The 24,052-nt window shown below is 50.7% G+C and overlaps 1 protein-coding gene across 2 annotated transcripts in view; it reads left to right on the forward strand.

Annotated features, from left to right (window-relative positions):
• Positions 1-15,468: 15,468 nt before the first annotated feature.
• HIPK2 (homeodomain interacting protein kinase 2) overlaps positions 15,469-24,052 on the forward strand; it is a 133,341-nt gene continuing 124,757 nt past the window's right edge. Inside the window, exon 1 of one of the 2 annotated variants that reach the window (XM_082485037.1) lies at positions 15,469-15,735. In XM_082485037.1, the coding sequence (XP_082341163.1) occupies positions 15,717-15,735 (19 nt within the window). In that variant the 5' untranslated portion in view covers positions 15,469-15,716. The remainder of the gene's footprint in view (positions 15,736-24,052) is intronic. The other variant, XM_082485036.1, reaches the window with a different exon arrangement.

A 24,052-nucleotide genomic window follows, 5' to 3' on the forward strand; every position in this document is an offset into this window, starting at 1 on the left:
TGGATAGTACCAGTGCTTAGGCTCAGGTTTTTGTATCACTTTAAACCACACTGTCATTTCAAGGATATAAATAGGCTTGGAAAAATCAGATTATTGAAAGGATTAAATTGGGATCAGTGTCAGTAATAATCTATTCCTTTGTGGTGACACCAATCGAAAGAGGGAAAGTTTGGGGGAGGGGAGCAATGCTGTACAATACTGTCTGTGGGTTGTGTGGGAACGGGGAATATAAACGAGGGGAAGGAGGGTTAAATAGCACAGCCCCCACGTGCCCGGTAGGCAGGGCAAGCGTAAGGACAAGCAAATCCTCCCCAGAAATAGCACTGGCCGAAGACCCTGCCTCACTAGAGGCTAGTTACTGGGATGGCATGTCAAAATATGCTAGTCGTTCTAGTTCATTAAACTAATAAAGTCTGGTTTTGCCTGCATTCCCCTACTTCCAGCCCTGCCACCCAGTGTGCTCAGAGCGCCACAAAATCATAGATGGGATACTTTATTTTATTTTTTTTTTTTTTTAACGACATTGCCTGAATCTTCTCCCTACAGTGTCACTCCCATTACCTCCTAACCGGGCTGGAAAAAAGGCAGCACGTGCCTGGCCGCCGTGTCTCCAGGGGCTCCGGAGCATCCCAGTGTGATTTGCAAGCACCAGCCCCTCCATCTCCAGCTTGGCTCAACTGCGATTCCCCTGGCCAGCCCTCACTCAGCTGGTCTGCGACTGAAATCCAGGCAGGTGTTGCCTACATAAGAGCTAAGCAAGAAGCAGCTGGTCTAGGCCCTTTATCATTGCTCAAAATACGTTTCTACAAGATCAAATTTATTCGGCTCTTTTGGATCCAGAATGATTTTGATAGCGGCGACTTTAATTTGGTGATAAATTGCCTGCTGAATTTTCTTTCATCCGGAAACATGAGAGAGCAGAGTACAGAAGGTACCTTGTGATGTTGAGCAAAGAAAGCATATTTAGACTCATTTTCCATCTAGCCTTTTGGAAGAAAGTTAAATGCTGGATTCTCAGTTCAGGAGCTCTGTAAGTGAGATTCTGCTTCCCCGACAAGCCATATTCTACTTACCTCCTTGCCCCAGTTTCCCCTGCGCCAGCTTAGCTGTTTAACAGAGTAGGATGTCCCTCTAGGAAGGGACTAGGCATGATCTTCTGTATCTGAGTCAAAGGGAGATTTGTCATTGGCAGCTATTGGGTTTTGGGATGTGCCTATCCTTTTTTTCCAGTTTTTCCTTAATAAGAATGAAGAGATGGCAATGTGAAAAACAGGGACAAACTTTTTAGCAAGGCCTGTTGCAATAGGACAAGGGATAATGTTTTTAAACTAAGGAGAGTAAATTCAGACTAGATATACAGAATAAATTTTTACAACGAGGGTGATGAAACACTGGCACAGGTTGCCCAGAGAGGTGGTAGATGCCCCATCCCTGGAAACATTCACGGTCAGGTTGGACAGGGCTCTGAGCAACCTGATCTAGTTGAGGATGTCCCTGCTCGTTGCAGGGGGTTTAGACTAGGCGACCTTTAAAGGTCCCTCCAACCCAAACTTTTCTCTGATTCTGTGGGGAAGAAGGGTATCTCACTGGGCAGGGGTCTTTTATCCTGCTGGCTGAGCCAACGGTGCTGGAAGACTGGTGGTAGTGCAGGTCAGGGCTTTGAGCACATTTCAATAAATACACCTGAACTACCTCACATATACTGCCCAATGACTGGAGCAAAAATAACAGGGTAAGCAATTCTCAGCACTGTCCTCAGGTGCTTTCCCAAAAGCTTACTTTCCCTACGTACTAAACGAATTATTTTTTTTTTTTTTTACTGTTGAAGGAACAAAGGTTGATATTTGAATTTGTGTACTTATAATGCTGCCTCTTCAGTGGCTTCTCGTGGTTCTTTTCACATTTCCCATTTGTTTGGGTTTTTTTTCCTATATATGTATTTAAATTTCTTCCCCTATGTCTTTAGACGCAAAATGCAAACTTCTGCATCTACAACAAAATCTCAGGCGCTTTTCTTTTCCTTCTGTCTTTCAGTCCTGCTTCTGCTTTCCGTTTTTACTTCTGCTCAGTTAACTAGTCATTTATAATTATTTCCCTCTTTATTTACGCGGGCATGAATTTTCCCTGGGAAACCGCTGCCTGGTCCTTTGGAGTCAGTGTAACCTGACTCCAGCCCTGCTTCTTCTCTGCATACCTACTGGCGTCACAGAGCAGCCCTCAGCTATCAAGGGGCAGCATCGCCCGCTCGCTTGCCCCTGGGTGCCGGGTACCCACTTGCTGCCCTCCCAGTGTACCACAGCATCTGGCCATGCACGTTCATCCCAACAAGGCCTGCCCTCAGAATGGCTTTCGAGGCCAGAAACCTGCACAGGGGCGAAGCAGGAGAGGCGAGAGCGACTCACGAGGGCCAGGAAGGTGAGGGCATCCCGGCGTCACGGGCTGCGTCCCTTCGCCGCCCGCCGCCGCCGCCGCTCTTCTGCTGGGGAAACCAAGCTGGCAGCAATGGCACTACCTGCTTCAAAAGGCTCCTGCCAAGCACGTCACTGCTATTTGTGTAATGGGCTGAAAGTCTTGAGTGAGCGGTGATACATAAAGGAAAAGCCTTAGCGTAATTACTGATCCTTACAGCTTTTCATTCCAGAAAATTTGAGGGTAAGGAAAAAGCCGTAAGGGTAAGCAGGAGATAAATCTTGGTTCGTGGCACCTTCCTTATTTATGCATTTCCAGCGTGTCCCAGGGTTGCTGTCCCACAGGCAGGGCTTACCAAGGGTGCAATCCCTTTCTTCTACTTTTCGAAGTCATTTCCAGCTTCCTCGTTAGACGGCAATTAGAACCATCAGAGCTGATCAAAAAGCAGGGAGAAAAATCTTCACAGATACCTCATTTCAATGTCCTTCCTATTTTTGTTTGTTTGTTTGTTTGTTTTTAATTTCAGGTGTTTTAAAAATATGTTTCGAACACTTCTTTCTTGAGGTTGTGAGCATATTTCCCTCTACTCTCCCATAATCAGGTAATAATAGAAACAACATACGTCCCCTTCTATACCCACATTAAAGAAGTTTATGCCTGTCCCACTTAGGAACTAGCTGCTACTGCGACCTGCATTTTTTTTAATCTCATCTCCACTTTCTTGTGGGATCATTTTAATTTCTCTGTAGTGGTAGAAAGGGAGTCCCAGGCATGTGTTTTTCTTAGAATCAGGCTGAGACTCAGTCTCTGGCCACAGCTGGTGGTCAAACTGGTCAAAGGCTCTAGTTTGTCCGAGCAGCAAACTGTCTCCTCAGTATCAGTAGCCAGAAGCAATTCTTCACGTTAATGCCAGCCAGGCTCCGGCGGCTCTCTGCTCACTTCTAGGCAGCTCCTTGTCCATAGAGTTCAAAGCCTGCCATGCTCTCCGACCGGGACACCTTCTGTGACTGTCCACAGCCTGGGAAGCAGCACCTGGTTTGATTTCAGCTCTCCCAGTTGCCGCAGTTTGCTGGCTTTTGGAAAACATCCTACAGAAAACAATTCAGCAGCAGCTGGCGCTCAGGCTACAGGCAAAGAGGACCGAGGCTGCTGTGGGCTCTGCTCCTGGTGCCGCTGATCGCAGCGCCGGTGCCTTGGGTTGCCCACCAGCATGAGGGCCAGAGCATGATATGCTCCAGGATGGAGCCATGGGCACCGGCTATCCCCCCCAGTAAGCTCACAATCCGGGGTTGTTTCATAGCGGAGCACAAAACTCACTTTTTCTCACAAATATGAAAAGGAGCGGGAGGGAAAGGACAAAGAAAATTGTTCAAGTCGAAGGGCCCAAGTGGAAGGATGGGAAGAGCAGATTCCACATTCAATGACATTTATGCTTATCTCAATATTGTACCTGGCACCTAGGTACTGTAGCAATTGGAACCTCATAAATACCAATGACAGATAGTAATTAGCACCCCATAAATACCATCAACAGATAATCTTGCCGCTAGGAAGCAAGAACAAGCTTTTCATACCCAACTGGCCAAGCCAGCTTGAAGGTGAAAATAACAAGAAGATGGAAAAAAAACACGATTTGAAAGCAAAGGTCTTCCTCTAGAGTCAAAATTTTTAATGGAAATAAAGCCTAAACCAGCAGCCTTATACTAGCCTGAGGCTCCAGAGTGCCCCAAGTCAATTTATATCTGGCTGATAAAAGGGTAGTTGATTGATTCATTATAGCTAAAGGCTGAGCTCCTAGGAATGCATGGTGCTTAATTTTTTTCTGGGATCCCTTTGATCTCTCCTGGAGGTTGAGGAGCAGGCTCCAAATTATGAAGTTTTTTTGGAGTTATACTGAGACCATTTCACAGAAAAGTCACCTTCAAGTCTCCAAGACTGTCTCTAGAGACACAGGGATGGTGGAAAGCTTCTAGCATGATGTTTTTATCTGAGAGAAAAGGAATACAGATGTTCTTAAAAGAATGGTAATCCAATCACATTTGGGCGAACATTAAGATCTAGATGTAGGACCTCACGTTTTCTACATACTAAACTCAAAGCACAAGTTTCTGTGAGGGTATCTGGAAGCAATAAGAGATTTACAGATCTCTGTGGATCAGCTAGAGGAGAAAGACAGACATCCTACACCAACCTAAAAAAACAGCATTTGGCACGTGGGCGAAACGCACCTTTCAATGCAGTGTGTTAAATTCCACAGCAGTATTTATTCCAGGTTAACAAAAGGCGTTGGAGGTACGGCATCTGCTCCCTACCGTTTCCCCTCTACACAGAGCCCTCCCCATCTCCCCGTGTACCTTAGAGCCCAGAGGGTCTTCCACCTCGTCCTGCCCGCCAGCCTCTTGTCACCTTTGCTACCTGCTGTAGAACTCCTGCAGCCAGACCAGGGGCTGAGAGTCTACTGGAGTTTGGGGGTCTTCTCATCACGGCTGGTGGCCAACAGGACTGGAACCTGCAGTTCAGTACCTGACAAGTGCTCTGGCAAAGCAAGTCACGTAACGAGGAAACCTCCTTCAGAGGAACTCTAATAACCTCCTCCATAATAATATAGAAATGCGGAAGACTTTGCGTTCACCGACTGTATTTACCTGCGCATTACAAAATATTACATAGCATATTTAGCAAAACAAGAGCTTTCAGGTATTCTCTTCGGTATGTAATTGTCAAGGGCAGAGCTGCACATCGAGTTTGTATCTGTGTTGAAACCTCCACCGGCCTAATTAGAGTAAAATGCATGAAGTGTAGTCATTATAATCAGCTTTGCAGCGACACAAACATATATAAGCGTCGTTTATATGACAGGAGTGTCCAGATTTTGCATCCAAGCCTTTGCCAAGAAAAGCCAGGTTTGAGGGGGGAAGAAGGAAGGAGGGGAGAAGGGAAGACCGTAAGAATTGCTCAGCTGATACTGCTAAAAACTTGTGGAAACAGCCGCTAAGTCTTTCGTTGCTTCCACCCTTCCCAGTGGTCTCATTATGGTAAATAATGTTGCACTTATTTGAAAACTGGGGTTTCACAAGGCTGGCTGCGCCGGGGGAGCCGGCAGCGCAAGCGGCGCTGAGGAGCTCTGCGCCGAAATGCCAAACCCCGGTGCTCGCGCCCCTCCGCTTCCTTGGGGCGACTCTGCTTTCAGAGAGCGGCTTGAACTCCCGCCTTAAAGTAAAAGCACATCGTGGCAGGATACCCTAATCACAGTGTCTAAATATAATACAAGGGAAGACAGTTTGAGAGAGCTCAGCTACACTTTTTTAAGCGACTGTCAGGAAACTGCCTCTGTGGCTTGCTGCTTTAGAGTAAGATTAAATGAATCAGTCTCGCCATTTGAATGCGTGGGAAGTCAGAGACAGCCAAGTGACAACTAAGGATGGTTTATTTATAATTGGGCCCTCCTCCTATAGCTGTTTGTGCACAAGTCCTGTGCACTAAGTTCAAAAGTACCTGCCCTTTATGTAAAATTACTCACAAATGCTACGTGTGGGCCAGGTGGATGCCTACGCTGGTTTGGCTGATTATAAAGTTCACGTAATTATTATTGAACTGTCTAGTGATGTTTGGAAAAAGAAAAAATACAGCTTATTATGCAGCAGCTTCAAAAGGTTCTGACTCCCCGGTCCTTCAGCCAGGAATCTTTCACAACAAGGAAGAGCCTGAGCCGGGCATCGCTGCCAGGAGAAGTCCCGGGGGATGGCACGGGGACCAGGGCACCGCCTGAGCAGCAGCTTTGCGGCCAAGGCAGGTCTGTGAGGGCTGGAGGGCGATGCGGAGGCAGCGTCGGTGGACGCTTTACGAGCAGGGACCTTTGATACTTAAGCTGCTGCTCCCCACTCCTTGAGCAAAACCACCTCTGACTTTAACCCGGAGATTTGGAGAGTTCCCAAACAAGGGTTCCCAAAGACAGGTAAGAGCACTGTAGCTGCAGCTGCAATCACAAGCCTGAGAGAAATTCAGTAGTTTATGGTTTATCTGATTAATGAGCCCAACGGGAGCAGCATCCCAATGAGAAATAGGTTTGCCAAAGGAAAAGCGTGGGTATCTCATCTCCACCACCTCGGGATGTGGCTCCCAAACTTTTGGAGTGCCCTTCTGAGTGAGGAAAGGCAAAATCCACAAATCTGAGATAAAGTTGCCAAGAGGAGGACCCGGGAGTGGCCGAGTCCCTTGGAAGAAGAGCAGGATTGCTCTTTGCCCAGCCTCCAAGTGGGTAAGTCCGTGGAGTTGAGCAGACCTCAGTCCCTCAGCTTTCCTTCCTCCCGCTTTGGCAGGCTCGGCCTTTAGTCTGTAGCATCAGCCTGCGCCCCTAACTGGGAAATATTATTAAAATGGCATTAAATATTAAGAGGGACAACACAGCATCTCTCACAGTGAGGGAGCTCCTGACACAGCAATGCTTTTCCTAATAAACTGCCTTGACAAACAATTTACTTATATTCTTATTTCAATTAGATGAACTACTCTGCAGTGGTAAGGATGAGCGTGGCTGGGTGTTATTATGAGAAGTAGTAAATATTTATTTGGCTCTCTCAGCATGGAAGTGGGTGGGTGGCAGGGTCTCCAGACAAGACCTCATCAGCACAATTTTTAAAGCCATAGTCACAGGCAGCGCCTAACCAGCACGGCACAACATTCTTGTGTGAACCCATCACCAATAGCTTAGCTAATAATAGTACAGCCTTAACAGCGATGGACATCATGGCCAGGTTTGGCTTTTACAGAGATCTGGGCTGAAAAGGAGATGACCTCCATTAGATAGACAAGTAAGTGTAAATACTACAAGGGTTTCCCATGACCGGCCAAGAGGCTCCCGCCAAGCTCAGGGCTGTGTCGTGGCAGGCACTGCACGTACCAAATGTGCTCCTTGGCCCGCAGTACCTAAATGCACAAAGTCCCCGAGCAGATCAGTGGTCAGGTCATGGGCTCAGATCTCCAGGCTCCCGGCTGAGCGAGAGTGCCCCACGAAGGCAGGAAAAGGACAGCTGGAAGGTACTGGGAAATTAAATCTAAGCAAATAAAATCTCCATCTCTGCTTTCTTGGAAACTTCGCCTGCAGTTTCAAGTATTTTCTGTTGATGGCATGAAAGTCATGGAAGTAAACAGGCACGCTTCTCTTTGAAACACTGCTAGTCTTCTTCCCATTTGGGGAGGGGGGATAAAAATGTTTAACTTAGGAAAAGCAGTTGCTTTCCAGAAAAACCCATGAGGATCTTAGCAGCACATGGGTTGGAAGCCAGGAGGTTCATGTCAGCACATCTGTACGTATCCCTCAAGTATGGAAGATTAGCTTCGGCAAAGCGCCACAGAAAGTTTTATGACTTTGAAGTCACTGAGTTTTTCTTGTAAGACCTGACCAAAATTTTACCTCAGTCTGCATACATTTTTTTCCCTTAACATAACTTCCAGTATAATAAAATAATTAACATTACTCTCCTGATACTTATCTTTGAAATGGCTGTTTCAGAGGCTGAAGGGCAGAGGGAAGTCCCTTCCCTTGCTGCTGAAGCCATGTCTGAGATCCAGCATAGCTGCTCTGCACCAGTGAGGCCACGTAATGGGACTTTTTGAGATGGAGTGTGGAGAATGGCATAAATAAAGCCAAGTGGCGAGGTGGGGTACGTGCGTGGGCCAGGCAGGCGTTGCCCGGTGGGAATTTGGCTTGTAACTCAGCTGGTGAATAACTCCATAGAGTCTGTAATGATAGGGAACCTCACCTAATGCCTCATCAAAAATACAACACACTTCGCAGAACAGAGCATCCCTCACACAATCCTCTATAGGCCCTTTATACAGTGCTATAATCACAGCCTGCCCATGTGTGACATTTTTTTGTATGTGTTGGCCTTTTCATCTGACATAGTTTCCCCCTTTCCTTTTGACTGGTGTTCAAGAATGGATTTAAAATGGGTGTTAAATCTAAAATTTCAGACCCAGAAGCACAGGGTTCAGAGTGCAAGATGATTCCTCGCATGCGCGTACGCATCCCTAAAGAAATCATTTGGAGTCTGGAGCAGCTGATTTAAAAGGCTGGGCCAAATTGTCCTTCCAAGTGGCTGCATTTGGAGATGCATATCTGCTGCTGGCATAACAGCATCACTGGTACCGGTAGAGCTGCGCTGGCTGCTAGCAGCTGAGGCTCTGCCTGTGTGGCCCTGTTAATGCCACCGGCCGCCAAAAAGGTTGAGTTTATTCTGGCAGAGACTGTCCCTCCCTTGGGAATGGCACTTTGGGTAAGAGGGAGTGTGTGAGCTGGAGTTTAAGTGGTTTCACCAAAGGAAGCTGAGGAATTGCGAAGTGTAATCAGGACAAAATTTAGAAGAGGGTCATTTGAAAAATTTCTTCTTTAAAAACTGAGAAAATATTGGGGGGAAAGAAGTCTAGAAATAACTTTGTTACACTCTGGGTTATTTCCAGGAGGATACAAGGACTGCGTTTAATCTTTGTTGTGTAGAACGGGTATTTTTTTTCCTTGCTCTAAGCACGTCTCTTAATACAGCCTTACCGGTGGAATAATTAACAAAGCCTGCATCACAAATGCGGTGCTCTCAGGAGCGAGGTACTGATGTGCCCTTTCCCACTGCAGCAGAGGTAGGAGGGTTTCTAGCAAGCTCTGGGAAGCAGGAGTCTCCCAGGAATTTCTGAGCGCAGAAAATGCACGACTAGGTGCTGTTGGTGATTTTCACCAGAAGGATTTTCTCCAGTGAATTTTTCCTCCTCCCAGCCAAGGACAAACCTCTGACACTAGCCCACATTATTGTTTGAAGACAGATTGAAATCTCGTGATTCTGACATCATTTTATTTTTAATTTCCACACTGCAAATGTCAGGGGAAAAAATACCCTAAAAATTATACTTCAGAAAAGACTATAATTACTTCCAATTAATTCATGGCCCTGGTTGTTTGAAAGACTTGACCACAGCTAGAATTTCATTATCTGATAAGCACTTTTTTTTTTTTTTTTTACATATTTCAAAGTTTCTTTTTCAATAATAAGAAGAAAAGGATCCAAGACCCTGACAACAATACCTGAGCCAGCTGCAAAAGCTTGATGATGGGAAATTGTGTTTAACCCCTCAAACGGAGAGGCCACATCATTTTCACGGCATTTATCTCAGCGATACTCCTGATGGGGAAGGAAGGTTCAGAAATGCGATCAGATGTGGTGGTAGGCATGGCCGAGGTGACCCAGATCTCTGCCTTCCCTGGGGCCCTAATCAGACTGTGCGCTTTCATCGCACCTTTCTTCCATCCGTGGTACCTAAAGTGTTTTACCAACATCTGTCCTGATTCTCATTGCCACCCTCCTGTCTATAACGGGGTACATCTATTGAAGCCACTGAGGTTATGTCAGCATCATCTGGTTTCATAGTGGGAATTGTCTCGTCCCGCTGTATATCTGCGCCATAAATCCAATTATTACCCCCTGAAAGAGGCATTTGCATCACATGAGCTGTGTTGTTCAGACTGAGTAAAAATATCTGTGTTCTTATAGAGTCCCACTCAGTGGTGCAGGGGATAATTTTGCTGTGGGTTTCTGTGGTCTTATTTTGAACTTTAGCTATGACAGGGGCATTGGTCCCCAACCCCACTCAAGTATGCAGCGTATTTTCCATGTGCATTCAAAGATAAGGGCCTTTACTCAGAACATTAAAAAAAAAGTAGTTATGGTCCCAGTCCAGTACGCTGACTGTTTTCTGACGTGCTTAGGAGCCAGTCTGCATCGTTTATTATGATGAAGAGGGAGGTGCCGGCTGGAGGGTAGGGGCAGGGGTGCCTTCTGCAAAGCATCTGCCTGCGAAAAGGGTCACCTGTGGAGGGACGGGTGGTACTGAAGGGAGCTGAGTCTAGAGACAGAGCAGCAGCAGGATGTAAAGTCAGTAAATGCTGTCACCCCTTTCCCTTAGCATCCCAGCAGTAAGCCCAAGTGTTTCAGTCGCTAGCAATGACCCAAAATCCCAGTCACAAGGGATAGGATTTTCTCCAGGTGATGCCACAGAGGCAGCCTTTACCAAGTGTTTGCTAATGATTAGCAGAGACGTAAGGCTGGGAATGGGTGTACCATAGCAGTCTGCCCGAGTGCCCGCAACTTGCACACAGAGCAGACATTCCTGCTATCCATGGAAAAATCCTCCCCCAAATATTCCACATCACAGTGGCTAGTCTTGGAGCTGATCGTATTAGGAGGAAAGGAATTAAAAATTGCGATTGACTCACCAGTAAAAATACGAGTGTACCCAGCAAATAAAGTAGATTCCCTCAGCACTTACCTAATAATTTTGCTTTTAATTAAACTGTCCGTTCCCGCACTGATTTACATTTAAAAAGAAAACATCTGTGTGTATTTCACTGGGAAACCTTCCCCTGGTGTTTACAAAAATATTTTGCTTTGCTTAATGGGAAAGATTTGGGGCCTGATTCTTGTTAACAACACGCTGCCTTCCAGCTCCTCCGTGAAGGCAAAGAGGTATTAAAGGTTGTCACTGAAGGTGACATGCTCGCCCTGTGTGCTTACAGCCCTTCTTTTCCAGTTCAATTTTTTTGTTGTTGTTTGTTTTTTTTTTTAATGTACCTTACAGTCTTTTATTAGTACGATTTTTAGGCTCAATATTTCTGAAGAAGAAAATGCAGTGGATGGACAATGAGCTGAGAAACCTGGGAGCCACGAACCCCCTCAGCTTTCTTTGGGAGATGGAGGAAGAATTGCACCTCAGTAGCAGGCATCTCTGGCATTGCCCCTCGCATGCTCTTGGCACAGCAGAGGCCCAGCAGAGGCAGCAGAGGAGGTGATGCCACCGTAGTGTTCCTGGCTCTGAGAGACCAAAGGGCACCTCATGTCCATTCGTGCCGTCCTGCTAAAATGGGACTGGTGCCCAACAACTATGCTTTAAAACTCAGCTGCCTTCCTTCTTGCACCTTGACCTCCAAAATCTGTACTAACTTTAAACAAAAAACGAGAAAAAAGGAAAAGAACCCCAAAGTCTTACCATTTCCAGCAAGAAACAGTAACTCCTGCTGATCCTGCTGCAGTTGGGTATAAGGCTCGGGTTGTTACCAGCAGCCCCCTGAGACATGCCAGTCAAACACCAAGGGCCTTTCCAGAGAAATGAGCGACATGCCCAAGACCATCAAGACTTGTGTATGTGGGGCAGAAATTGTAACGAGCTCCCCTGAGTGCCAGCCTAGCGCTGTAAAAAGGCCACCCCTCCTTTCCCCGGCTTAGGCTCTGCCACCATCACCTGGGAGCCACGGTGGATGTAGTTGAGGATGCTCCCAATTTGGTGGTACACGATGCTCCCTGACAAGGCTGCGTGTACCCTGTACTTGCACCCAGACTACGGGTGTGTTCATGGTAGACCCAAATATTCAAATGGAGAAATGAAAAATCGTAAGATGAGACATTAAAATGTGCTTCTCCAGCACTGGCTCACCATCCTCTCCTGAGAAGAAGTAGCCTGTTGGGGTGGGAAAGATTCTGTGGATTCAGAATTTTAGTCCTGGGATCTCAGGTATGCATGGAGTGGACCATGATGTCTACAGCAGAATGGCCTTGCCCCGGAGCTGCTGCGGCCATGCTGCCAGCGTCTGGTTCCCAACGGGTACAGTCACTCCATGGGTGACCAAGGGTGTAGCATCCTTGCATGGACGCTCAGTTTTGGGGACAATGGAGAGAAGGTGGTAGGCTCAGAGCTGGGCCACCTCTAGAGTGCATCCCTGTCTGCACAGCAGTGGGAAAACGCAGCAAGGGGTTTTGGAGCTCCCCTGCTCCAACCACATGCCCCAAGTCCCCTCCATCAAGAAGGCCCTTGTATGAGCAGAGGAGGAAGGCGAACCCCTGCTCCCTCTCCGTGCCCACGCACCGTGAGCTTCCTCCGTGCACCCAGTTTTAGCAGCCAATCTGGGCCGAGGTCAGGACCTGTTGGGGCTGGTTTTTGTTTACCAAATGTGCTGGGACCTCATTTGGCAGCAACATTTAAAAATAAATAAGACCAGAACGGTCCTAGTTGGTGAAAATATCGCCATTGATTTTACTATCTTTGCACACATTAGCAGCAGATGAAAATCTGTAACATCCTTGGCGTTACTGAATCTGAAAGGCAATTGGGAATTGTCGTCCTGGGCCAGCCAAGTAGTCCATCAAGTTCAGCACCTTGCCCCTAAAAGAGGCAGAATAACCTGTGCTTTGAAACCAGGGAGCTTTAGCATTTGCATAAGTATGTCAGCACAGGTTTGGCGGCTCCCATGTCCCCTTCTGTACTCCACCCGCCAGTCACAGGGCCAGCAGGCACCACTTCCATGTCCAGGCCACAAAGAGTGAGTCCTGCAGACCCCTCCACTGACCCCTTCCTCTTTTCTTCTGGCCAAAGGGTGAGAAGTGAGTTTGGTTTATGTTTGAAGCTCCTGCATCATGCTAGCTTAGATGGACGTGGAGTTAACACAGACCCAAGGGCTATGGGATAGCTCAGGGTGAAAGGGAGAGGGCGAAGAACCTACCAGCACAGCCTCCCGCAGCAGAGGCTGGTACCACTGCCCCCATTTCACAGCCGAGGAGAGCGAGGGTGATGTGGCTGACCTGGAGCTATGCTGCAGCAAAATGCAATGGCAAGAAGCGAAGCCGATTCCTTCAGCAGCCTGCTCCTCCTGTCTGGTTTTGTCCTTTGCTCTTCTCCGATACTTTTGCACGTCTCCTCCATGGCTCTGAAATGGGGCTCCATGGCTGCCACTCTGATCAAGGGCAAGAAGGCAAGCTGGCATCAGAGGCATCAGTAGCCTCAGAAAGCAGATAATGCCCTCCATCATACAAGAAGAGAGCAATGCAGAATGACCACCACCAGAAACGTATTTCAGGAAAATGTGAGGCTGTCGGCTCGGTACCTAGAGCCGAACCCTGAGGGTCTCCATGGCTAAATAAAAGAGGGGCAAGAAGCAAATTCAAATACTGTGCCCACTGCTGTCTGAACCGCTTGTCCTCCAGCTCTGGCCTGGACTTCCCCAGTGGTCCGGCTGGAGGCGGCTCCATTTCTTTTTAAGATTTGGTGGTGGTTGGTCTAGGAATCACTCTCAAAATGAAGCAGGGATGAGGCGGCAGCAGGTTTTGCTCCCTCTGCTGTACACAGTCCTCCAGTGCCGTCCCAGTCGACTTAGTGCCCTCAACCACCTCCACCTGCCCTGCCTGCCACTCCCCGACACATTTAACACGTATCCTCAGCTTCATGTTGTAAACAGAATGCTAATGAGCCGTGAGACAGCCCTCCTGTTATTTCAGGCATTTTTCAGCGGGGAAAAAAAAATCATGCAAAACCCTGAAGATACCTGTCGAACAAGTGGGCCCGCAGGAGCCTGGGGATCACCTCCTCCGCAGTGCAGACACAGCCATCCTGCTCCATCAGACGGTCAACACAGGTTGCTGCTCCCTGGCCCGCCTTTATCTGCCAGCGTAGGCATCCTCTGAGCACCCCGAGAGTAGGGGCCAGGCTGACCGGAGCACTTGGATCTCACTGAAATCCCCAAATAAAAGTTACCTCTTGCCTCCTCCTCCTCGAGACATCTGAACAGGAGCGGCCGGCTGTGGAGCCCTGCCACCATTGAATCCTGCGGTGGGAGAGGTGTGGGCTGGCACCAGCAACAGCAAGAGGCAGCGTTTTTGGGGACCAGCCGTAACAGCAAGTGCGAAGAGAATACGTCTTCACCAGTCTGGTCCCAGGCCGCTCGCCTGTGAGGAGCTCCAGGCAGGCAGATCCAGCCGGGAGTTAATGCAGGATCACAGCCCGAGAGGTTTCGTTTCCACTTTTGCCAGAGGCTTCGCGTGAGTCTCAGCTTCCTTGTCTGTGTAATGGGTACCTGCTGACCGACTTTCCTTTGTAAAGCCCCTGACAGGCAAAGGGGGCTCCCGACCATGTGGCTTCACCTACAGCTTTCCTGGATGCACCGACAAAAATGATGCAGGTTGGGTTGGTGTTCCGACAGCAAGAGCTTAACCGGAGAGATGGATCTTTTAAAATAAAAATGATGGGGGGGGGAAGTAGTGGCTGTCAATCTCAGTAAGTAAACAATTCTTTGATGTGGTTCCTTTTTAAAAAAAAAAAAAACAACCAAAACAAAAACACAACCCGAATCCTAAAAGCAACAACGTATGTTTATTTTAAATGCATCCGCTAAATATTTACACTGCAAGCAAGCTAAATGAAAAAAAAAAAAAAGAATAAATTGGAACTTTTGTCAGTGAACCAGATTGTGAAATGCCTGGAGGGAATAGAAGATTTATTTGGGGAGAGGGGGAGAGGTAGGAATTTTCCATGCTATTGTAAAACATGAGCTCAAATTATATGATCCCCACAGCCAGTGAATTGCAACGCTTCAATCAGCTGCCTTTTTTATTTTTTTTCCCTTCCTCTCTTTTCTATAAAGGGGGGGGGGGGGGGGGAAGACAGAAGTGTTTCACCAACTTCTGTTGACTGTTCCTTTTTTCTCCTGATTGAAATGTGTTGTTAAACAAGATCCCACATAATCTCAGCAGAGGGTTTCTCTCGCTCGCTCCCTCTCCTTCTGGGAAGCCGCGATCAGTGCCATCGGCGCTTGATTATTTGCAAACTCCCTTCGCTTTTTTTTTTTTTTTTTTTTCCCTCCCCTCTCCCTTCTCTTTTTTTTTTTTTTTTTCCCCTCCCTTCTCTCTCCCTCCTCTCCGTCTCGGTCTCCATCTCCCTCTCTCTCCCTCCGTCTCTCTCTCCCTTTCTCTCACCCCCCCAGTGCAACTTTTGCAGGCGCCCCGGCACACGCAGCCATGCCGCGCTGAGAGCGGGGGCACCGCGCCAGCCCCCCTCCTTCCCTCCCTCCTCTCCTCCCTCCCTCCCTCTCTCCTTCCCTCCCTCTCCTCCCCTCCCCTCCCCTCCCCTCCCTCCCCAGCGCCGCCGTCCCGAGCCGGGGGGGCCCCGCCGCCCGCCGCCCCTGCCCGGCCCCGCGCCTCGCCCCGGCCCCGGCCCCGGCCCCGGCCCCGGCCCGGCCCGGCGCCGCCGCCCCCCGCCCGCCCGCCCGCTCGCTCGCTCGCCCGCCCGCCCTGGCCGCGTCGGAGGGCCGGCAGCGGGGCTGGATGTGCCCGGCTCCCCCCGCGCTGAGGCGGGCAGCGATGCAGAAGGCAGGCGGCAGCTTCGCCTCCGCCGAGAGACACCCGCTCAAGATGGCAGATGTGTGTTGAGTTTGGGGGGGCTGCGATCTCGCGTCGTTCGTGGCGGCGTTGCCATGAATAACAGGCGTCCTTGCACCGATGGCCCCCATGTACGAAGGTAAGACCCGGCCCGGGCACGGTACGGTCCGCCCTACCGGCACCCCTCGCCCCCGCCGCCGGGGGGGGGTGGTGGTGCGGGGGGGGGGAGGGGGAGGGAAGCGGGGGTCCCCGTCCCCCCCCGGCGTTGTTGCGGGGAGGCTGAGCGGCGGCGGGGCACCCCCGCCCTGCCTGGCGCCCGGCGGGGAGGGGGGTAAGGAGCGGGTCGCCTCCCGGCTCTGCACACCCCCCCCTCCGCCGACCCTCCCCCCCTTCTCCCCCAGCCCTTCCCCGGGCCCGCGGTCCCGGGCGCTCGGGGGGGGGGGCGGTGGGTGAAGTCCGTGCCGGTGCCGAGCAGAACAATGAGGTGGACGGAGGTTGCCCTGCGCCTCCGTGTGTGTGTGTGTGTGTGTGGTGTGTGATGGGGGGGGGTGTGTGTGTGTGCTGTGTGTGTCCCTGCCCTGCCGGCCCCTCGCTGCAGTTTTTTCTTCATTTCCAGGACCGGCCACCCCCGCTCCTTTCGCCGGTTTCCCAAAGAGTTCCCCCCCCCCCCCCCCCCGCCCCGCCGGGTCTCTCCTCCGGGGCTGCGGGGAACCCGCCGGTCCGCGGCGGCGGGGGACGGGGCTGCCGGCCGCCGCCTGTCAGCTCCGCCGGTTTCTCCCTACAGCCCAGCCCGGGCTGAGGAGAAAAGCCCAAGTGCCCCAACTTAGTTCTTTTTCGGGTTCAAAAAGAGAGGAAAATAAAAATAATAAGGAGGGGGGGGGAGGGAGTGTATGCGCGTGTGGTAGATCGGTGCGTATTTCAGGTTGTCTGTTTAAAAAAAAAAAAAACAATTAAAAAATACATCGTGGTTAATTTAAATGCCCTCGCGATGCGTTTATCCCAGTCCCCCCGCGTCCCCCCTCCCGGCTCGGCGCTGGCCGGGGAGCGTTACATAAAGCAGAGGGACATCCACCCGCCGGGCGCTTCATCCCGCCCGGGCACCGCTCGGTCCGCGGCGGGGGAGACCCGGGCCGGCCGGCCGGCGGGTGGTTGGTAGTGGTGGTGGGGGAAGACGACTCAGGGGGACGCGGTACTTTCCTCCCTATGGCGAGGCCGGTAAAACTTATCTGAGGAGAAAATCGAGCCCGGGCTGCAGCGCCCGAGAGGAGGGCGCTCGGCGGGCGGTGTAAAGTTACCGGCCCGCCGGGTTATTTCTGGGCAGCCCCGGGCTCGCCGCCGGTGCGGAGTTCGGACCCCGCGAGAGGCAGGCAGGCAGGAAGACAAAGGGGAGCGTTTTCGGCAGCGGAGTGAGGACGGCCGTCCCTCCCCGCCCTCGCAGCCGCCGGCCACCGGGCTGCCGGAGCCCGGGAGCGGTGGCGCCGCCGGGGGGCGCGGAGGGGACGCGGCGGCGGCGGGGCCCTGCGCGGCGGCGGGCCGTTGCCGGCGGAGGGGGCCGCGGCGGGCCCGGGCTGCCGGTCGGGGCCGGCCCGCCGGCGGCGCCCTCTGCCGGCCGCGCCGCCCAGCGGCCTCAGCCCCCGGGCCCGGGCAGCCCCCGCGCCCGGGCCGCCCCCGGCGCCTCCAACGCCAGCGGGCGGCCGCGGGGGCCTGCCGCGGGCGGGGGAAGGCCGCCGCCGCCTGGTCGCCGACCCCCGTCTCCGGCCGCGGCGGGGGCTCGCAGCCCCGCCGCGTACCTGCCCGACCACCCCCCGGCATCCCCCGTCGGGCCGGGCCTGTCCCCCGCCCCTCTCCCCGGCGCGGCCCCGTGCCACCGGCGGGCCGGTGAGGCCTGCCCGGCGTCGCCACCGCCTGCCGCTGAGCCTGCCCAGCCCCTCCCGAGCGGGCGCCGCCGGCGGGGTGGGTAATGCGGCGATTTCTCTGAAGTTCGCTCCTCGCCGGGGCCGCATCCCTCGGGCGGTGCGGGGCGGCGCGGTTCCCGGCGGCCCGGCCGGCTCCGCAGCGGCCGGGGGCGGGGGAGTGAGGCCGGGGGGGGGGGCTGCGGTCAGCCGGGCCGCGCTCCCCTTCCCGGCGCGCCGCAGCGGGCGGCCGCCGAGCGCCGGCACGGCCGCCTCCCCGGAGCCGGGCAGGGCAGGGGAGGGGAGGGGAAGGGAGAGGAGAGGAGGAGGCCTCGGCCGCAGCCCGGGCGGACAGGGCAGGGCGCCGGCTTCCTCCCGGGGAGGAGGAGGAGGAGGCGGCGGCGGCGGTGCCGCACCGAAGCGTGCGGTGGAAGTTTAGCGGTTCCTTAGAGCATCCCTAACTTCAGCGGCGCCCGTGCTTCTGCCTGACTGGAAAAAAGAGAGCGGACGGGGAAAAAAAAATGCCCTGAAAAGCAACCCAAAAAAAAACCCCCAAACAAATGCTCTGCCACCGGTACGGGAGGGTCCGCGGCCAGGCTCTGCAGCACGCCTCCAGCCTTAAAGTAGGTGCACATCCCACATCGCAGGAGCCAGTAAGCAGCATAAAGGCTGATGGGGATTGTTTTCTCTGTTTAGTGTTGCAGTATGTTTGCGGGTTAAATTGCTGCTGGATGGCTTCGAGGGAGGCGGAGGAGGGGTTAATGAATGTTTTTCGCCTCCTAGTTGCCATGAGAGGTCCTTAGAATTCCCTGCAATATCGCAATGCATAGATAAAAACTTACTTATCGCAGGGGATGCGATTTCCTCCTTGGAAGGAGGCAAAGACTGCGATCCTCCCTTAGGAGCCTCGCGTTATGTGTATAACCAGGCTGGTCTGTAGCCTTCCTCCAGAGCATCAGGTACAGTCAGGCCGCTGAGGATAGCGCAGAAGCCGAGGGGTTGGATCAGTGCTGCAGCCGGCAGTTGCTTCTCTGCTCCTGCCCTTGACTGTGGCACACCTGCACGCCCACCACCACCACCGCAAGGCGGGCGAGGGTTGGCGAAACAGTATGTCCACTGTAAGGATTTCAGAACCTAAGCTCTTTGACAGAAAAGACTCCCCGGGAGGAAATGTGACACCTCGGAGGCCTTATGAAATGGTTCCAGTAGAAATTGAAGTGAGTGATAACATAGAGCACATGCACAAAGTCACCCGTGATTTCTGACGTGGAGGTGAGGGGGGTGTGTGTCCATGCTGAGCAGCTGGCTTAAATACCCATTCTGGGAAGCAGAATGGTGCCTCACCTGATATTAATAGGCAAGGCATGATAAATAAGTGAATATCTGGTGTGAAATCCTCCCCCCCCCATGCACTGTGCAAGGAGAATTTTCCCATTCATTTTAAGGAATTCAGAGTTTTTGCTGTCATCTTCTCCTTTACTGTGTTTTTCTTATTCATTTTTTTTCCTTGAGTGTTGCAGAGCTGAGCAGCACAACGAAGGACATAAAAACCTACCTACCAAGTGAAATAAAACAGAAATAACACCACTGTGCAATGTTTGACCTGGATTTCAGTTTTGGTTGTGAGCCACGCGGGGAGAATATATTGGGCTTCAAAGCGGGTCTCATCAGATGTAATCCTGCACAGCCTCTGCTCCAGAGTTGGGGCAAACTAGTGGCTGCCGTCCCGCTCGGCACGGGAGATGCGGCTTCCTCGGAGGTGACTGTATCAGCTTCAGAGGAGGCGAATGGCTTGAGGCAGGCGGGAATCTGGCTCTTTGGACTCTCCTCTAGGTGATGTTGCCCTTGCTGTGCAAAAATCATCATTGGTGTGCCTGTCGTGTGACGTTTCCTCCTGTGCAGAGAGCAGAGACAGGCCCTGTGGACCAGGGGAAACCCCGTTTTTAAGAGGGTTTACTGCTGAACACCACCAGTGCCTGGGCTGTGGGTAGCTTTCTGCCCTGGGCAAGCGTCTCCAGCAATTTCCTGGGTGCCTCATACCTGGCATCCTTCAGAATTGGGTAAAAAGAGGTGTTTATATGCTTTAACCTTTATTTTCTAAACAGTGATTACCTCTGTTTTGGTTTTGTTCCTCTTTGCTTTGCTTCTTACTTATTCCTGACAACTTTGTTGCAACTCGCGGTGTATTTTTAGCAGCCCTGTTGGTAGTTTTCTATGTGGGTGGCTTATGGAATTAATCTCGGTAATATTTGTAAATTGCACCTTGCCACCAGTGCCGCTGCTGGAGCTTGGCGCTGGCAGGGACCTGCCTGCACACCGTCCTTGTCACACGAGGGGCTGGGAAGCCTGAAACTCTGACCCCGGATGCATCCACAATCAGATCGCGTTTAAAGCCAGGAACAGGCCAGCCCTGCTGGGTTTTGAATGTATCCTCAAATCTCGTTAAAGTGCAAAAATCTTGCCCATTGGAGAGGCGTGCCGCCTCTCCAGTGAGGCGGAGTAAAGGTCTTTACCCCAAAGTTCGTGCAGGGAGATGATAACTTGGAGGCGCTTCCTGTTTATGAATTAATAACCAGAACTTTAGCTAAGTCAATGCTGGGACCAAAAGCATAAGTTTTCATTAGCTCAGGATATGGCTATAGCCAGGATAACAGGAAGCCCCCTCCAATTATAATTATTGTTCTTATCATGCTGCCGTGTCTAGCGATTAAATGGTTTTGAGATGTAATGGGTGAAAAATGCTGTTTTATTTTCGAAAGCGGAAAGAGCGCTGCCAGGACCAGGGGCCAGGGCGAGCAGACAAACAACGCCCTTGGACAAAGAGGCAAGTACAGCTACTCGCCACCATTGTTGGCCCTTGGACTTCGTGCAGCGCATTCACCTGCACACGGCTGTAACAGGTGGGGAAAACCCTCTTGGCTTCGTCTGGACCTGGAAAATTAAGTCATTTTCCCCTGCCTCAGTTTCCCCATTTACCCAGTGGTTGCTATTTACTGCCCACTTTCACATGGTGCTTTGAAACTGCTGAATGTGGTTTCATCCAGGCTGGGTAAGAGCTGGCTACACACCCTCATCGGTGTAGGTCTTCTACTGATGGGGAACAGCCCAGAGACCTCTTTGATGCCTGCGAGGGTTTTGAACTCCTGTCAACCCCTGGAAGTTAGACCATTTACTCAGAGGCAGATAACGTGCTTGGGTGGCTAAATGAATAAGCCTCAGTTTTGGCCACATCACAGCAATGGCATGTGAAAATATGTGGACGTTCTGTCAGGAGGAAAGTTCTAGGAAGGCAAATTATGGAAGGATTAGTGACCTGAGTGTGGAGGTAAATCCCTGTCCCGATTGTGGGCCTCCGCAAGTGGGTCCCAGGTGATGGTGTTAGAGCAGTCCTGCCAGATGGCGAGGTCAAGGGCAAGTTCAGCCACCTTCTGCTTGAATTAGGTTGAGACACCAATATGAGGTAGATTAGACCACTTCTCTTAGGTGCAGGAGTCAAGGCAGCTAGGGTAGTGTGTACCTTTGGGATCAACTTCTGACAAGGGGAGTTTGCAAAGGCATTCGGTGTTGGGCTGACAGCTGTTATGGTGTCCCCATCCTGTGTCCGGATAGGCTGAGATTGGATGTTTTTGAAAGTTCCACCCTTTTCCTCTCTGATCCCAATTTAAGAAGATATTTTAAGGTCTGTGCCTAAATTTAAGCTCACAGGCAGTGCTGCTGACTTCATTAGAATTGTTTATGTCTTTAAAGCTGGCCACACGCTGAAGTACCTTTCTGACTCATGGCCTCTATAGCTTAATCAGTCCATTTATAAAAATGAGGTTGTTTCCTCACCCTTACTAGGAAATCTCTGCCCTCTGAATGCGAAATATTATTTATAGGGCTTTTCGTTGCTTTTGGGAGGTTAACTGGTGGATAACAAGAAGTGAGAGTTAAACACTATTTAGAGAAAAGGTTGTTTCTTCAGCTATTTACATACCCTACCACGGACCTAGGTGTTTAACAGAAGGCCTTCTCTTTTGAAACTATTCCCCCTAGCAGTACAGAGTTCAGCTTTTGTTTTGAAAATAAACCCAGGCGATAATTTCACTGCAGATAAGGCAATTAGCAATTTGTCTGTTTGTCATGGGGGAAGAGTAGAGGCATGTTACTGCTTCCACCCATTTACAGCACAAAGAGCGCACCTGAATCTTCCTTTGTTTGACCACATCAGCAACTGAGGTCCTTCCTCTGGAAAGCACAGGTGCCATGTATTTTGGGACCACTCTGGAATTCAGGTAGCCTTTTGAGTTGGGTAAGTTCTGTGGTAGAAATCATTCTTTTAAGACTTCCACATGCAGGTGAGCGGAGGCGCAGCCCCCATCTCTGTAGGCTGGCAAGGGCATCGCCACATCTCAAAATACCTTGGACAGTCCAGAGTCAGGGCTAAAAAAAATTAAAAAGCCATGCCATTAGACTTTGTTTATTGAATGGAAGTATTAATAAGCTGTAATAGTGTGTGTTTATACTGTGTGTTCAAGGGGCTATATTAAAAGTGGCTGTCTGATCAGGCCGCTGACAGAATGATGCTGAGGAATAGAGTCTTTTACTAATTCGCAGGGCGGGTACAAAATAGGCAGTGGGAGGCAAGTGTCCTCAAGATGCGAGCTCCTCGAGCTGCTCCTGGGCTCGATTCTCATTTCAGGGATCGTAGTGTAGATCAGCAACAGTGCTACTGAAACCCAGGGAGCTGCGTGGGGGAAAGTGCCATCTCTGTGTGATGAGCCTTAGCCCGTCTGCGTTGTGTTCTGGAGGGAGAAGGAGTTTTATGCTGGGTGGAGGATGGCATAGTTTGCTCCCTTGGTTTTCTTCAGCACTTCCCACTGAATGGGACGTTTGCTTGGAGAAGCTGAAGCTCGTTCTTCATTCACACCTCGTTTCTGTGGCCTGCTCACCTTCCAGTGTCTGTGCTGACATCTGTCTCTGGAAGGATGAAGTAAGAGCAGTCACTTACAACTCCTGAAAAGTGGGAAGGGTCATCCCACAGGGCAGTGGTATTTGCCAGAGATACTTGGGAAACTCAGAAAGGCAGCTGTCTTCCCTGTTCAGTATAACCTTTAATCCTTAAAGGCATTAGCAAGACCTGGAACAACGGTGTTACACAGCAGTACCCTGCAGACTAACATCTCCTCTGATTCTAAACGCTGACAGGTTTATCTTGGTCTGTGGGCTATGCTGAAATGCCGAAGAAACTTAGCTCTCACCAAAATCATAGGAAGTGAGCATAGGAAAAACTTCAAAAAGTTTTTCAGAGCAGGATGTACTATACCAAATGTGTGCTTGCCCAGTATGTTCCCTAACACGCTTGTCCAGCGTGTTCCCTGTGTATGGAGGGTCCACACCCTGCCCAGGATGTCATCGCTGCCTTTAGCTGTCTTTGTCATTGAGAAGATTTTACTTTCTCTGTAACTCTGCTCTGCTTTGCTTCCTGCGATTCCTTGTCGTATCAACAGCAGGTGTGGAAAAAATATTCCTTCCTCTTTGTCGTGTCTCTCCTTGGCTTTATGTTCCTTAGGCTAGATCCTATCTCAAATACATCCTTCAACTTTCTCCTGTGTTTCGTTTGCTGCAGCTCTGACCATCCTTCTGCTTCTCTGCGTTCCCTTCAGCTAGTCCACCTCTCTTTTGAATGGCACTGCTAGAGCACAGCGCTTTACCTGGGCTCCTGTGCTGGCCAAGTAGAGCAGAAGTACTCCTTCACGTCTCTTACCGGCAGTGCTCCTGTTTGCTTTAACTTTTGCGCCGTGACATTGTTCATCTGTGTGTAGCTTCTGATGCGCTGTGACTCCCAGATCCTGTCCAAGAGGTGTGATGCCTTATGAGCCATTTTCTATCCTGTATGCGCGGAGCTAGCCTTTCCTACCTAAGCGTTTGATTTTCGTATTTGTCCTGTTTGAATTTCATCCTGTACCTTTCAATTTGTCAGGATTGTTTTGAATTCTAATGTAATTCCCCTGACTTTGCATTCCCTTCCTGCTTGGTGTCACCTGCCAATTTAAAAAAAAAAAGCGCAATCTCTGTTTCTTCACCAGGATCAGCTTTGTTTTCCATTTTGCAGTCCCAAATAGAAAGTGCAGAAGAGAAGAAATAATTTCATAAAAAATAGGAACAGAACCCCCAAAATATAAAAGAAACTGAAAAAAACCCACAAAACCACTTGGCATTGTTTTCACACCTCCTAGTCTTTTACTTTCCTTTGGTGCTTTTGAAGTATTCCTATGAACAGTTGTATTTGCTGTAGTAGCACCAGCGCCAAACAGCAGCAGGACCTTACCGCACAAGGCAGGACATTGGTATGAAAGGGTAGAGAGTTCCCACCCCAAAGGATTTGCATTTTATGTAGACGAAGACACCAGAGGGTGGATTATACAAACCAGCTGGGCTCTTTGGGGAGAGAAATCACAATGTGTGGGTTTCCTTAAACATTTTTTGACAGGAGTTCGTTTGGGGAAGGGAAGGGTGGGCTGGAGGTTGAGAAGAAGTAAGGAAATAGGTTGGGAACAAGAGAGAAGAGGAGAGAGACAGGTG

Source organism: Vanellus vanellus, assembly GCF_965231255.1.
Source record: "Vanellus vanellus genome assembly, chromosome: 1".
NCBI lineage: Eukaryota > Metazoa > Chordata > Aves > Charadriiformes > Charadriidae > Vanellus > Vanellus vanellus.